Source organism: Culex pipiens, chromosome 3, assembly GCF_016801865.2.
Source record: "Culex pipiens pallens isolate TS chromosome 3, TS_CPP_V2, whole genome shotgun sequence".
NCBI classification, from domain to species: Eukaryota; Metazoa; Arthropoda; class Insecta; order Diptera; family Culicidae; genus Culex; species Culex pipiens.
In genome coordinates, this window is record NC_068939.1 from 78,394,694 (window position 1) to 78,410,139 (window position 15,446).

At 35.8% G+C, this 15,446-nt stretch overlaps 1 protein-coding gene and 1 long non-coding RNA gene across 9 annotated transcripts in view; one reads left to right on the plus strand and one right to left on the minus strand.

Moving 5' to 3' along the window:
* Positions 1-1,969: 1,969 nt before the first annotated feature.
* Positions 1,970-5,900, plus strand: LOC120424785 (uncharacterized). The gene is made up of 2 exons (XR_005606431.2): positions 1,970-5,672; positions 5,846-5,900. It is a non-coding gene; the product is annotated as an uncharacterized LOC120424785 (long non-coding RNA).
* A 1,230-nt stretch (positions 5,901-7,130) lies between these two features.
* Positions 7,131-15,446, minus strand: part of LOC120424784 (calcium-binding protein E63-1) — a 173,856-nt gene continuing 165,540 nt past the window's right edge. For 7 of the 8 annotated variants that reach the window (XM_039588987.2, XM_039588990.2, XM_039588988.2 and 4 more), the window contains one exon: positions 13,580-13,670. In XM_039588987.2, coding sequence (XP_039444921.1) covers positions 13,609-13,670 — 62 coding nt within the window. In that variant the 3' untranslated portion in view covers positions 13,580-13,608. Of the gene's footprint in view, positions 7,456-13,579; positions 13,671-15,446 lie in introns of those variants that run through there. The other variant, XM_039588986.2, reaches the window with a different exon arrangement.

Consider the following 15,446-nt stretch of genomic DNA (forward strand, 5'->3'; position numbering starts at 1 on the left):
AGAACTTAGAACATAGCCCTCAAACGAACGAACGTTTGAGAAGGGCGTAAATGTTTTAAATATTTTTGTATTTCGTAATTTAAATATTGCTGTATCTCGAAGCCATTGCATCGTATCAAAAAGTGGTCAATGACAAACTTGTAGGAAATTAGACGAGCTTTCTGAAAAAATACACTGAAAGAAAAAAAAACCCGCCACATCCATGAGATTTTTTGATTTTTAAGTTTAAACGTCAAATTTGAAGGTGAGCCCACGATTTTCTTTCGTTCAAAATTTTTGAGAAAATAGCTTAAGATGTTACAAAAAAAAATCATGAAAAATGTAGGATGGAGCAACTCTCCTAAAAAAATACAAAAATCATTCACTAAACTGTTTTTTTGAAAAGTGCTATCCAGTTTTTTAAGCGAAGATGGCGTTCGAATGGTGAACGCCCGAAATGTCAAAATCGCGCAGTAGCACCAACATTAGAAAGAAAAAAGTGGCTGTCATGCCATGGCACACTTTTTCCGTAATGTTGGTACCACTGCGTGATTTTGACATTTCGGGCGTTCACCATTCGAACGCCATCTTCGCTTAAAAACCTCGATAAACGTCAAAATTTTCAATAAGCGAACGCGGGAATCGATTTTCCAGACAGTTTTACATAAAAGTCTCCACACACAAAAAAATATTACTGTAATGACAAAAGTAAGTTACTCTTGAATGAAAAGGTGGTCAAAATTTGCTACTTTAAAAGTTTTTTTCTTGTTTTGAAAATGAAAACTTTTACTGCTACAGTTTTTGAAAATCTCATTGCTTACTGAATTAAAAGTTTTAACTTTTAATTCGACTGTATAATTTCTTTCATTTTGTCGTTCTCGTGTAACCGTCCACGCCTAAGTCCAAAATGTAAACAAACGTTTAGGTGCAGGTGATTTCGGTGGTTAGTGAGTGGTGGTTCACGACGGCAATCAATGCCGAGCGCGGCCACAGCCAGGACATAAACCACGACTTGGACGCGGAAACCTTCGAAGGAGGATGGTGCGAGTGCGGAACAAGTTTGGGGATTTAGGGGAAAGTTGGTTTTCAAAAGGATAAGGCCAGCTTCCTGCAGGACCTGCAGCTGTTTCACGACCGGAATGGGTAAGAAGGAAGCTTGGGTGTTTGGTGGCGTTTGTGATTGATTTTGTTTGTTTTTGTAGGACGCCGTTTATGTGGTTGCCGAAGATCGGAGGTCGGGATGTGGATTTGCACCGGTTGTATTCCCGGGGTGGGTAGACGAGATTGAAGTTGAAGCAGATTTGCATCCGCTTTTTGAACAAGTACCAGTTAATTTTAACGGTGAGGAGAAGGATCCGACAGAAGAGGAAAACGACGAGAAGCGGCATAATCGGAAGTGGTCAGTGTGGATGTTGCTCTCGGTGCCGGCGGTGTATGACCATCAGCAGCATTATGTGCCGGAAGTGATGACGGGTCAGTGTGGGATGTCCTGAGGGTCAGCAGTCCATTTCTCGTTACGGGGCATGTTTAATGAGTATTACCTAAACATCCGGAAGAACAGTTTGCACCAGTTCTGGAAGGACCGTCTGTACGAAAACTGCAGGTCCTGGAACTGTCGTAATCGGATTACTTCCAGAGGTTGGAGCGAGATCCGACGAACCTGATCAAGAACATTTACCTGGAATACCGAAGAAGTCACCGGTGAGTATTGAGAATGTGTTCAGTGTCTAGCCAATTTCATTTACTTTCAAACTCTTTCAGCAACTCCCACCCACAAACGCTCATCTCAGGACGGCGCAGCTTCTTCCGGATGAACTTTGACGGCGAGTTTGCAACATCTGGGAGGACGAAGTGATCGGGAACTATACTTTCAGGCCGAGTTTCAGGCGCTTCACTCCCCAGCCGGAAAACGTCGACTTCCCTTCCCGAGTTCAAACCAAAGAGAGAATCAAACAATAAATTTTCGGTTAAAATGAGCTCGAGATGTTTAATTTTAAAATAACATTGTTTATTTCTCATTATAGCTATGTTTTTTATTTCACTTTTTTTTTGCGTTTACCAAAAAAACAATGTGGATGCTGCTGCGTTGCAGAGGTTATCTGCTAAAGTTTTTTTTTCTCTTCTGTTCCATGCACCGTGACTGGCGATGCAGTTGATGCTTTTGTTACTAAACCGCGTGTGACTTATGTAGTCTTCCTTGTGTAGTTTTGTTCTCTTTGATTTCTGAATGATGTCTTGCTTTCACTACAAGTTTAAGTTGTAACTATTGTTTTCCCACACACACACAAAGGGGTGAGTGTTATCTTCATAAATTGTTGTTAAGTGTTTTTTTTTTGCTTCTTTTGTATCTTCTGTGTGATGTTTGTGTGACTCACACATTTGATTTTTTTTCTTTGCTGACTTTTTCGCGTATTTTGTAAGAAAATAAGCGATAATCTAGAGAAATGACAATAATCATTCGAATCTACTTCGTCGCGATAGTTTTGCCACCTTGTCAAACCGTGTTATCAAATTGTGTATCAAAAAATATTCGAAAAAAAACGAAATTCCTCTAACTTATTCGGCGAAAACGCTGCGCTAATAAAACGTAACAGTATTTTTATTTTGTTTTTAGCTTTCTTTTGTTTGTTTTTGTTGTTTGCTTCCGCCTAGCTTTTCGCTCCTGTGCTTGTTTTGACTTTTCTTGTTTGTTTCCTGCCTCTTCAATTTTGACTAATAAAAAGGCCACGATATTATTTCTTCTTTTCTAGTTTTTGTTGTTGTTTTTGCTGGTTTGTTTCAATTCATCGCGTCATTGCTGCTTTCAATTTTAATGTTTTGTTATGTTTCCACTTTCAACGGATTCTGACTTTCAGTGATTGAATTTCTTTTACTTTGACATTGCTTCAAGATTTTGCAAAGTTTCTGGTGGGGGAGTGCAAAACCAGGAAGATTTCGAATCTCATTCTATTGGTGTTTTTGTTGTTGTTGTTTGGGATGTTAAAGCAGATGATTCCACCCCTGCGTTTGATTTGAAGCTTACCTTTTCAGCAATGTTTACGTTGGATCAAAGAACAAGGTTAGTAACACTGAAGGTGAGGTTGCTGTCAAATGCAGGGTTGGATTTATTGCCTTATCTGTTTACTAGATCTTTTAAATGGACAACGGGTTCACGGAAGAACAAAAGTATACGTTTTAATTATAAGGGTACCTAAAACGATTTCTCTTGCTAGTAAAGCATGGTTTAGAGTTGAACTCAAAGTTTAGCGATTTTGTGTTTCTACATTTTGATTACAAGTTTCCGCGGTATCGATTTGTTTCAAAGTGTGTATGTGTGCCTTTTTGTTGTTCTTTCTAAGGATTAGGATATTAGTTCATTAGCTTAGTTCTGCTTCTACTTGCGTTTGTTCCGTGCATTGCGGATAGACACTCAATAGAAGCGGAAAACGTAATTCACGTTGGAATCTACATGAAAAAGGGGGGAGGGTTTTTGAAAAATACATGCTTTCGGATGTCTTTTGCGTTCATTCATTCGCGAGTCTACGCTTGGGTTCAGTGTCGGACAAACAAGAGTGGAGTTTTGTAAGTCGGATTTGGCTGAGGATTGTGAAAATGTTTGAAGGATTGATTGTTTGGAGCATATTTCAGCATATTTCAGTTTATTTTTGGGGGACTTTTAGTCGAAAGTACAAATTGTGCAATGTCAGGGTTAGCTTTAGCGGTGCGGCATTTGTGTCATACCTTGGGAAATAGCAAGCACGTGGTTGGGACAGTTTAAGTCCGGATGGCGTTATTTCTTGTTAAAAATCCGCAAAAACGTGGACGTGTTTTATTTCATTTTTATTTCAGAAGATTTTCTAGCCGTGTAATGCTTATTTGCTAGCTTGCTTTGTGAGTTGAAACTCCTCAAAATTCGTGTTTGAACAATCCTTCTAAAAATATGTCAGCGACAATTTTGGTTTTTGTTTACCCTACCACGCCTGCAAGGGCGATACAAATGTCTCAGTTTTCTAGCGTGTTTGTCCTGTTATACGTGTAAAAATCAGTCAATTTAATAAGTTTTTCTTTGTTATTTATTGTTTGAAACCCAATTCGACCGTATCTTTAAATTTCTTGAGCCTGTCCAACCCTGGTTTCACCAGGACCTATAGGCCTAGCCTTTCTTGTTTGTTTTTGTTTTTCTGGTTGTTTTCTATACGAGTGGGCAACAACGCGCGTGTATAAAAAGCGTTCAACTGCTGAAAAATATATGCTCAATCTAACGATTAGTATTTCTCTTTGTTTGCTATTCGCATTTTACTGTTTTGCTTGTTTTAACCAACAACAACTACGTAACATTATATTTTATGTTTTTGTTTGTATAGTATTGGTGATATCGCGTGATTTGCCATGGCATTATTTTCCTCATGTACTTGTGTGTTTATGTGGGTGTGTGTATCTGCTTTTGATTTCTCATTAATCAGTTTGACAAAACACCAATGAATCTGCAACTCCATATTTTTCAATGCTGAGTCCACCCCTGCATTTTGACAGGTTGATTCAGCAAAAGCAATCAAGGTGTACAAAAGTGAAGGTGCGATTGGCGCAGGGGTGAACTCAACGTGAAAAACAAGGTTTGCTAGAAAATTGTGTGCGCGTGTGTTTTAAATTGTTTCTCTTCTCTTTTGCAATGATTGGGTCGGGATTCTACAAGGGGAGAGAGCTAGTGGAAGCTAGTAAACGGCATTTTGAGTTCTTGCAACTATCTGTGAGGTTATGTTTAAGTATTGCTGCGATGCGTCAGAAGGGTGGAAATGAAAATAGTGCAGTCTTTTGAGTGTTTTCAGCGCTATCTTTTTTAAATATTTTAAGGTGTTTGACGAATGTGCCCTATATCCAGGCAATTAGGCTTGAGCTGCTCTTTATACCGTTGGGATTTTTTATAAAATTTAAACATCTCGGTACGAGAATTGAACTAACGATTCCCAGTGCGGATTTTTACTCTTTGAAGGGATTCTGACTGCCGAGCCAGACGCGAATTATGCCCTGTAATGGAAGGAATATTGAGCTACTTTGAACCACCCTAAAGTCCACGATCCATACAAAAAGACAGGGTTGTTTAACATCCCTGGCAGACGGTAATAAATAACAAAATTCATGCCATTTCAATAACAAATACTGTTAAATTAACAAAAAGTGTTATGGAATCTTCTTGAAAAATCCATTTTTGCATAAGAGTTTAGTAACAGTTTATGTTATCATAACAAATTTGTTATTGGTCTGATATTGGCTGAAAGCCAATTCAACTTTGGAATACTATTTTTTGTTGTGGAAGAATACCCCAAACTGTTATTAGGATGATCGGATTAGTTGTTAAAATAACAAAAAATAATAACAAAGATTTGTTCGAAGAATAACTAAAAGAATTATTTGTTTGTTATTACAATAACAATCCAATAACAAAAATTTCATTGCGACGAATAACAAATCTTGTTGTAAATAACATAAAATGCTATTGGCCTAGTATTTTCAAATATCAATAAATGTTATTCCCAAGTTATTTCCGTCTGCTCGGGATACCAGACTGGATAGAATACGTAGGATTTTTGTTTTGAAAAAAAGCAGTTTAGAATGAAATTTGGAAAATTTGGTTTTCTAATTTGTGAATACACCAATAAAGGGCAATTCGGAGAAGCATTTCAGATAACCTTCGTTTTCGCTTTACAAGCAATTAGGTTTTACGCCGACTCGATTTGGAGGTTAGAAAGGAGTGCACTGTTTACATGGACTTAGCACAGTTCGATGCGGTCGTCGATTTTGTTCGGGGAAATTCGTCGACAATCGACGAAGACCATGTAAACAGTGCACACGAACTGTCAAATGACGTCACGGTGTAAAACCTAATTAGGTTCTATGCCGTGACGTCATTTGACAGCTCACGTGTTACTTTTTTGACGTCTGAAGGATCTGCTAATTTCTCTGATCCGTATTGTCTTTTGCAAGCAGTAACATAAACAAACTTTTAGAAACCCCCAGCAAACAATCGATAGAAACATGCTGCCGGATCTGTTTCCGGATCTCTTCCGGAAAAGACGCGAAATATAGCAGTTTCTGCTGGTTTGACGTTTGCTGGGGGAGTCGAAAAAATGAAAACAAATCATCTAATTTTTATTTTTTAATAGTGAAGATTTTTTTAAAAGATTGATCGCTCTGAAAACATTCAAAAAACAACTTGTAAGAAGTAATTTTCAAAACTTTCATACAGTTTAACACTTGCTGTGCGTTTCGTGCTTGTGTTTATTTTCCAGATATTTTTTTGTTTGGTTGGGAAATTTTGCATATAATAAAACCTGCCGGGTGCCCGGTTGATTGGTGAACGTGTGTGTTTCGTGTGTTGTTTGGTTTCGTCTTACATATTAGAGGTTCCAATATTCATGTTTTGCAAGATTTTTGTTGTCTCTTTATTTCTTTAGTAGCAGTAAACGTATATGCTTTTCCCACATTTGCTTCGTTTGGTTTTTTCTTTGTTTGTTAAAAATGTAATCGTAGAGAAAACCAAAACCTAACTAGAAAACTCTTAATCATTTGGTGTGTGTGTGTTTGTGTGTCTGAGCTGTTAGTAAAACACAAAATTTCACAACCAGAAACGCATGTGTTAGTACCACGGATCTGCTTGATCAAAGTCGGTATTATAAGAGGAAAAAATAACAAGATTTGTACAGGTTGGTTCCGTTAAGGACGGTTTAAAAACATAACCTCAAACCATTTTTTTTTGAAAATATATCTTCCATGAATGTTCCACGCTCGTGTTTATTTTATTTTTATTATACATGTGATTAATTCTAGGTAGTCTGGAGTTTAACATGATAATTTCTTTTTAAAGAGAGGGGATATTATTTCATTATGCATCTAACTGCTCACCGTTCTTCGACTCATACTAGTAACAACAACAATCAAACGAACAAAAGGCGAATAAAAAATAATCAACGTCACTAAGCTAAAAACTGTACCCTTAAGTCTAAACTTTATCCAAAGTTTAAATAACAATATGCACATTGATAACTAGACACCATGTTTTTAATTATTTTTGTTGTTTTTTCTTCTTCCTTGTTTTGCTTAAACTTACTCTTAACTCTTGCTTAAGTTTTCCCCTGGCCGCAGCTATCGTCTTTCAGCAAGTTTTCTTCTTCATCTTTTATAAAATATTCCCATCCTTAGTCGATCTAGAAAACAAAACAAAAACAAAAAATCCTAAGCAAAAAACACAGTTCTTCACCGAAAGCCAGCGACGACTGTCGCCAAATCTCAGAAATTCCCTACATAATCTCATCGCTTCGGACTCTTCTAAAAACTCTGGTACTTGGAGGGGGGTCCAATAGTCTCCGCTCACACGCAGCACAACACATTTCGATCGGTCGCTCCTCGCACGCGCTCATTCGTCATTGGAAAAGGGAGGGATGGTGGAAGCTAAGCTGCCCGGAAGTGTCTCCGGTTCTTACAGCAGCAGTCGGGCGAATTCTGGAAAAGAAAAGGATTTAAATTAGTGAAAAAGTTTGAGGGTGTGAAGATTTGTTAAGATACTTGACCCATTATTGCTTTTTCTTTTATGGCTTGGCAGAATTAAATTTTCAACACGACTTAACGCAACTTAAGACGATTTAGAAAAACGATTTTTTGAACTTTGGGTTGGAGCACATCAACCAAACGGAAAGCACGATGTGTCTCCACAACCACGGTGGCTTGTTTACACTCTGATGGAGACACATGGTGCATTACGTCTTCAATTGCCCATGATTTCTTTTGAGCCCTGAGAAACAAAATTGCAACAAAGTTAATATATTTAAAAATTTCGCCTGAAAATTGCCTATAACTTGGAAACTGTGCACTTTTTCAAAAAAGTATAGAAACATTTTCGCTTGTAAATTTGATTAGGCATCTAAAACTGTTCGTGGACAATTTCCATAAAAATCAAATATTGTTTATATGGAGCGTAGACATTCTTCTTGAAAAACATTGTTTGAGACATTTAATGATAACAATTAAATTTTCATACAATTTGGTCATGGTAAACAAAAACGTGAAAAATAAACTCAATTTTGATCTTTGCGGGAAGAGGTACCTTATTTTTGCAACCTTGACTTGAAATTTGCAGAAGAACTGGAACTGATTACTTCAATGAGTACAGTAAGTAAAGTAAATCTTTCCCAGTTCCTGAGGGGAACACCCTTGAAGAGTATCGGGGCCGGCATTTACAAAGCGGATTCAGTGGCAATTTTATTCTCAACTTAATGTTAACATGTTGAAGTTAATGTTAACATTCCATAGGAGCAGTTCCCTCAGATTTCGGTCATTCGTTTTTTTTTGTATTTTTTAATCCGGCTGAAACTTTTTTGGTGCCTTCGGTATGCCCAAAGAAGCCATTTTGCATCATTAGTTTGTCCATATAATTTTCCATACAAACTTGGCAGCTGTCCATACAAAAATGATATGTGAAAATTCAAAAATCTGTATCTTTTGAAGGAATTTTTTGATCGATTTGGTGTCTTCGGCAAAGTTGTAGGTATGGATACGGACTACACTGGAAAAAAATGATACACGGTAAAAAAAATTCGGTGATTTTTTATTTTACTTTTTATCACTAAAACTTGATTTGCAAAAAAACACTATTTTTGATTTTTTTTTATTTTTTGATATGTTTTAGAGGACATAAAATGCCAACTTTTCAGAAATTTCCAGGTTGTGCAAAAAATCTTTGAGCGAGTTATGAATTTTTGAATCAATACTGATTTTTTCAAAAAATCGAAATGTCGGTCTCAATAATTTTTCAACTTCATTTTTCGATGTAAAATCAAATTTGCAATCAAAAAGTACTTTAGTGAAATTTTGATAAACTGCACCGTTTTCAAGTTAAATCCATATTTAGGTGACTTTTTTGAAAATAGTCGCAGTTTTTCATTTTTTAAAATTAGTGCACATGTTTGCCCACCTTTAAAAAAATATTTTTGAAAAGCTGAGAAAATTCTCTATATTTTGCTATTTTGAACTTTTATGATAGGACCCTTAGTTGCTGAGATATTGCAATGCAAAGGTTTAAAAACAGGAAAATTGATGTTTTCTAAGTCTTACCCAAACAACCCACAATTTTTTAATGTCGATATCTCAGCAACTAATGGTCCGATTTTCAATGTTAAAATATGAAACATTCGTGAAATTTTCCAATCTTTTCGAAAAAAATATTTTCAGAATTTTCAAGTCTAGACTAACATTTAAAAAGGGCCAAACATTCAATATTACGCCCTTTTAAATTGTTAGTCTTGGTTTAAAAATTCTGAAAATATTTTTTTCGAAAAGATTGGAAAATTTCACGAATGTTTCATATTTTAACATTGAAAATCGGACCATTAGTTGCTGAGATATTGACATTAAAAAATTGTGGGTTGTTTGGGTAAGACTTAGAAAACATCAATTTTCCTGTTTTTAAACCTTTGCATTGCAATATCTCAGCAACTAAGGGTCGTATCAACAAAGTTCAAAAAAGCAAAATATAGAGAATTTTCTCAGCTTTTCAAAAATATTTTTTTCAAGAGTGAGCAAACATGTGCACTAATTTTAAAAAATGAAAAACTGCGACTATTTTCAAAAAGGTCACCTAAATATGGATTTAACTTGAAAACGGTGCAGTTTATTTATATATATACAGCAATTCCATTTCAAAAGAGCCTAAACCGAAAAAAAAGTTCTCCGATCGGGCTCAAATTTTTTCTGGGGGTTCCTTGGCCAAAATAATTAGACCCGTATTTTTTTGTTTGGCCATTAGGGTGACCTACATCGCGCTAGGGTGGTTCGAAAAATGACAATTTTCGTCATTTTTCGCAAAAACCTCTTTTTTCAAAAAATCATATCTCAGCGCCATTTCATCCGATTTCAGCTGTCTTAGACGCAAAAGAAAGATGATGAGTTTGGCTATTTGGGAAAAATAGTAAGAAGTTTCAAAAATCTAGCTTAACATTTAAAAAAGTCGCATGAAAACTTAAAATGGCGTTTTGACCGTGTCTGGACCAAAGAGCCTATGTCTGAAAATATTTTTATCAGATTCCTCGGAAAATTTCACATAACATATCAAAAAATTGGCGATGTCGAACCGTACGTTTCGGAGATATGATTTTTTGAAAATAAAAACTGGGTTTTTCGACGAGCCACGCGCAAAAACGGGAAAATGACGAAATCGGCAAAAAATCAACTTTTTCCACTAAAACTGCGATAACTTTAAAATTTCAGCGATGACCTATAGATGTTATGGTACCAAAAGTTGCGTCTTTCAAATACGAAAATTTTGGTACCCAAACATCTATAGGTCATCGCTGAAATTTTAAAGTTATCGCAGTTTTAGTGGAAAAAGTTGATTTTTTGCCAATTTCGTCATTTTCCAATTTTTGCGCGTGGCGCGTCGAAAAACCCAGTTTTTATTTTCAAAAAATCATATCTCCGAAACGTACGGTTCGACATCGCCAATTTTTTGATATGTTATGTGAAATTTTCCGAGGAATCCGATAAAAATATTTTCAGACATAGGCTCTTTGGTCCAGACACGGTCAAAACGCCATTTTAAGTTTTCATGCGACTTTTTTAAATGTTAAGCTAGATTTTTGAAACTTCTTACTATTTTTCCCAAATAGCCAAACTCATCATCTTTCTTTTGCGTCTAAGACAGCTGAAATCGGATGAAATGGCGCTGAGATATGATTTTTTGAAAAAAGAGGTTTTTGCGAAAAATGACGAAAATTGTCATTTTTCGAACCACCCTAGCGCGATGTAGGTCACCCTAATGGCCAAACAAAAAAATACGGGTCTAATTATTTTGGCCAAGGAACCCCCAGAAAAAATTTGAGCCCGATCGGAGAACTTTTTTTTCGGTTTAGGCTCTTTTGAAATGGAATTGCTGTATAACAAGCCTTACCCGACAAACTTCGTTTTGCCTTTTTTCGTTTGTTGACGTTTTTTTTTGATTTTTTGCTTATTCAGCCTCATGTGATCGAAATATGATTTTACGTAACTTTCTCCATACAATTTGCCGATGCTCCGGAATCGGTTCCAGAGTGGCCAAAGTGTCAATTAGCTAGCGTAAGAACCTTCCTTGGGCTTATACGAACCCAACGCAGCAAAAAGCAACTCGATCCGAAGCTCCGTATTGAACTGATTCGCGTTCGAACAAAACCGTCGAAATTTTATATATATATATATATAGATTTGATTTTGCATCAAAAAATGAAGTTGAAAAATTTTTGAGACCGACATTTCGATTTTTTGAAAAAATCAATACTGATTCAAAAATTCATAACTCGTTCAAAGATTTTTTGCACAGCCTGGAAATTTCTGAAAAGTTGGCATTTTATGTCCTCTAAAACATATCAAAAAATGAAAAAAATCTAAAATAGTGTTTTTTTGCAAATCAAGTTTTAGTGATAAAAAGTTAATTAAAAATTCACCAAAATTTTTTTTACCGTGTATCATTTTTTTCCAGTGTAGTCCGTATCCATACCTACAACTTTGCCGAAGACACCAAATCGATCAAAAAATTCCTTCAAAAGATACAGAGTTTTGAATTTTCACATATAATTTTTGTATGGACAGCTGCCAAATTTGTATGGAAAATTATATGGACAAACAAATGATGCAAAATGGCTTCTTTGGGCATACCGAAGGCACCAAAAAAGTTTCACCCGAAAAAAAAACAAAAATTAAAATTGAAGAAAAAATACCGATTTCGTAGAGAATTGCTCATAGGTCGCCTCCCTAAGGTGTCGTGATAAGGTCCAGTTTGTGACGATACACTACCTTCCCTTTACTAAGCAATCGATTCCAGAAGGGAAAAGATCACCAGTTGTATTGGTCCGAGCCGGGATTTGAACCCCGATCTACCGCTTACGAGGCGGAAACATTACCACTAGGCTACGTGGCTCGGTCTGAGAACAGTAAGGCCGTTGCAAATATTTTTCAAAGTTTGGCTTGCAGTTTAAATAATTTTTTTTAATTTTTTTTTGTCCTCCCCCCTTCAACTTTGGCCAGAGTCGAGGGACATAAAATTCAAAACATTTTTGTAACGGCCTATATTAAATAAAATAAATATATTTTTTTGAGAATATCGATCATTTGAAGATTTTTTGTGAATTTAGTTGTTTGCATCACTTTAAATAATTGATTTCGCTTTGTTTACATACATTGGTCATCTATGAAAACTGACAGGTCATTTTTCGACGTGTGACATTACACCAGCAAGTTAAAATTTAATTCGGTGTTCCGCCGAATAATCCAGATGATTAGTACTGTTAAACGTTAAATAACGTTAACGCGTCCGTTAATCGTTAAAATTAACGTGAACGTGAACGGAGCACGTTGATTAACGCGTTAATTCCCAACTTTGAGGGCCTGTATCTTTCAAACGGTAACATCTAGCGGGTTACTTCCAGTTGCATTTTACGGGCATTGACTGTGACTATGAGTTCCCCGTGAGGTAATTTGTCCAAAGTGGCCACTGGTTTCGGCAACGCGGAACATCCGTCAAGCATGTTTTTTTTAAAGCTTTTGTCATTCAATCGACATTTGAGCCAATGTAACGAAACGTCGTTTGTCGTACATAGGTAAACTGACTATATTGGGTTAGTTCAGGGTATTTGTGGCCACTCCGGAACCGATTCCATGGTACCACGCAAATGGTTCCGATGATTGTGATATTCAAAAGTCGATATTCAACCATAAAATTTATCAACTCGCTTAAATTAATTTTTTTTCAATTGTGTTCATTTTTATTAGCAGGAAGCACTAATGAATTATTTTTGAAGTTCAAGATCATTAAAAAATTAATTATGTGTGAAAAAAACGTTCAAAAATTTATGTACAATGTACATTTACTTCTAACCGTATCATGAAAAAGAAAAATTTAAAAAATAGGCAACATAAATTTAGGATAACACTTAAAATCTGTAACGTTGTTATGGAAGGAGTGGTCGACGACTGTGTTACGTAATAAAAGAACGCTCCCTATGTGAAAATTAAAGTTTAGAAATTTCATAAAAGGTTTTATTTGCTTTGAAAAAAAAAATAGAATCAAACAAATCATAACATACAACCTGAAATACGAAACAAGAAAAGAAAAAAATGAAACGAAATTTCCTGTAAAAACAATCGTTTATTGCATACTATATTTATAACTCAAGACGTAGCAATGACGCGTGGTCACTCTCACTAATCACCCTGTTTTAGACGACGCAGTTTCTGCTGCAGAATCATTCTTTAACTATATTTTTAATTCCTAAACCAACAGCTCAACCGTTGCAGAACAAACCTATCTATCCAGAGCAGGATTTGGAACTGATTCTTCAGCACTATTTTATGTTGTTTTTTCTTTCGCTTTCCAGAAGTAAGTAGTCGGGTTTCGACGTTTGGTTCTAACACTAGATACTATTAGACTTGCACTTGCACTCACTGTTTTCTTTTGTTTTGCTAATTAAATATCATACACAATTTGGGAGCTCAATCTTGTGGGACGGAAACCAGCTTCCATTCCCAGGGATCTAAGGGGAGAGGGGGAAGGTGGGGGGATAAAGGATACAAAGGGGTTGTTTGTGTGATTTTTGCGAGGAGAGGGGGTGGTAGTCCTGGTTCCACACTCCTCTATTTCCGCCCAACGGGTTGCACTAACGTGTCGATATTGTTTAGGAAAAAGTTCTGGAAGTCTGTGGGATAAAACAAGAGAGATAGTAAAAGAGAAGGGAGAGGGGTTTTTTAGAATGGATTTTTTTTTTAAATTTTCAATGCGAATTTCTGCGCGTATTTTACATGAGCCAAATGCATTGCCGGGAGTTTGGGTGGTGACACGGGGTTTAGTCGAAGGGATAGGGTTGGGGGGACACGCACACACTCACATGACATAAACCAGCGTTCCTTGGGCGAAACACACAGAGCCTAACATGCGTGTGAACTGTACACAGAAAAAATACAGCAAATGAGCCACGTGTTGGAGACCTCTATCAGCTAGCGGTATCGAGCAGCAGGAGTTCAGATCTGTTTTATGAACACTATTTTTTGTGAATAAAGTTTTATGATTTGAAATCAAATATAACTTCAAATATTACTATTATTTCTGAGTATGACTTGTGATAATATTCTAAATAAGTTGAATATAATTACTAATTTAAAACTTGTGATGAATTTCTAGTTTTCGTTTTATATTCGTTCGGCATGATTGGAAAGTTTGCAAAAAAGAGTTTACAAAAAAAAGCTTTTTGAATTTAATAAGTATCCTGAACGTTATTTTTGGAAACAGATTTATAGTATTTATTTTGACATTGAAATTCAATATTTAACAATATTGTTGCATTTTTTCGGCTATCTAAATAATAATAAAATAACAAAAAATATCTTTACAAAAATATTTCGTTGAAAATTCGAGCATCCCAAGCCAAACACATTTTCTAAACGATTTTGTATTATGTATCCGGATCGTGCGATCGTTGATTGTGTTGAATGAATGCTTCTCCAACGAGTCCAAATAATTGATGATCTGACAGTTACGAGTAAAAGAAGTTAAATTTGGAAAAAAATGTAGGTCGGACATTGTTTTTTTTAAGAAAAAAAAAAAACTATACAAGGTAACGATATTTGCTTATAACTTTTGATAGAATTGAAACAAAACAAAAACGTTCATTCTGATAAGCTGTACAAATATTCCGAGGGACTCAAAGTTGTACAATGTAATCTGGTGGTTGTGAAATATTGAACAAGTTTTAATTTCCAAATTTCAGACATTAAAAATATTAATAAAAGTTAAATACACTAGTTTTACACAAGTTTTGGGAAATTTGTTTGAACTTTTTGAAAAAGATAACAGGGTAATTCTCTACCAACTCACACGAAATTGGGAAAAGTTGCCCCGACCCCTCTTCGATTTGCGTGAAACTTTGTCCTAAGGGGTAACTTTTGTCCCTGATCACGAATCCGAGGTCCGTTTTTTGATATCTCGTGACGGAAGGGCGGTACGACCCCTTCCATTTTTGAACATGCGAAAAAAAAGGTGTTTTTCAATAATTTGCAGCCTGAAACGGTGATGAGATAGAAATTCGGTGTCAAAGGGACTTTTATGTAAAATTAGACGCCCGATTTGATGGCGTACTCAGAATTCCGAAAAAACGTATTTTTCATCGAAAAAAACACTAAAAAAGTTTTAAAAATTGTCCCATTTTCCGTTACTCGACTGTAAAAAATATTGGAACATGTCATTTTATGGGAAATTTAATGTTCTTTTCGAATCTACATTGACTCAGAAGGGCCAGTTTTTCATTTAGAACAACATTTTTCATTTTAAAATTTCGTGTTTTTTCTAACTTTGCAGGGTTATTTTTTAGAGTGTAACAATGTTCTACAAAGTTGTAGAGCAGAAAATTACAAAAAATTTGATTGATAAGGGGTTTGCTTAAAAACATCACGAGTTATCGCGATTTTACGAAAAAAAG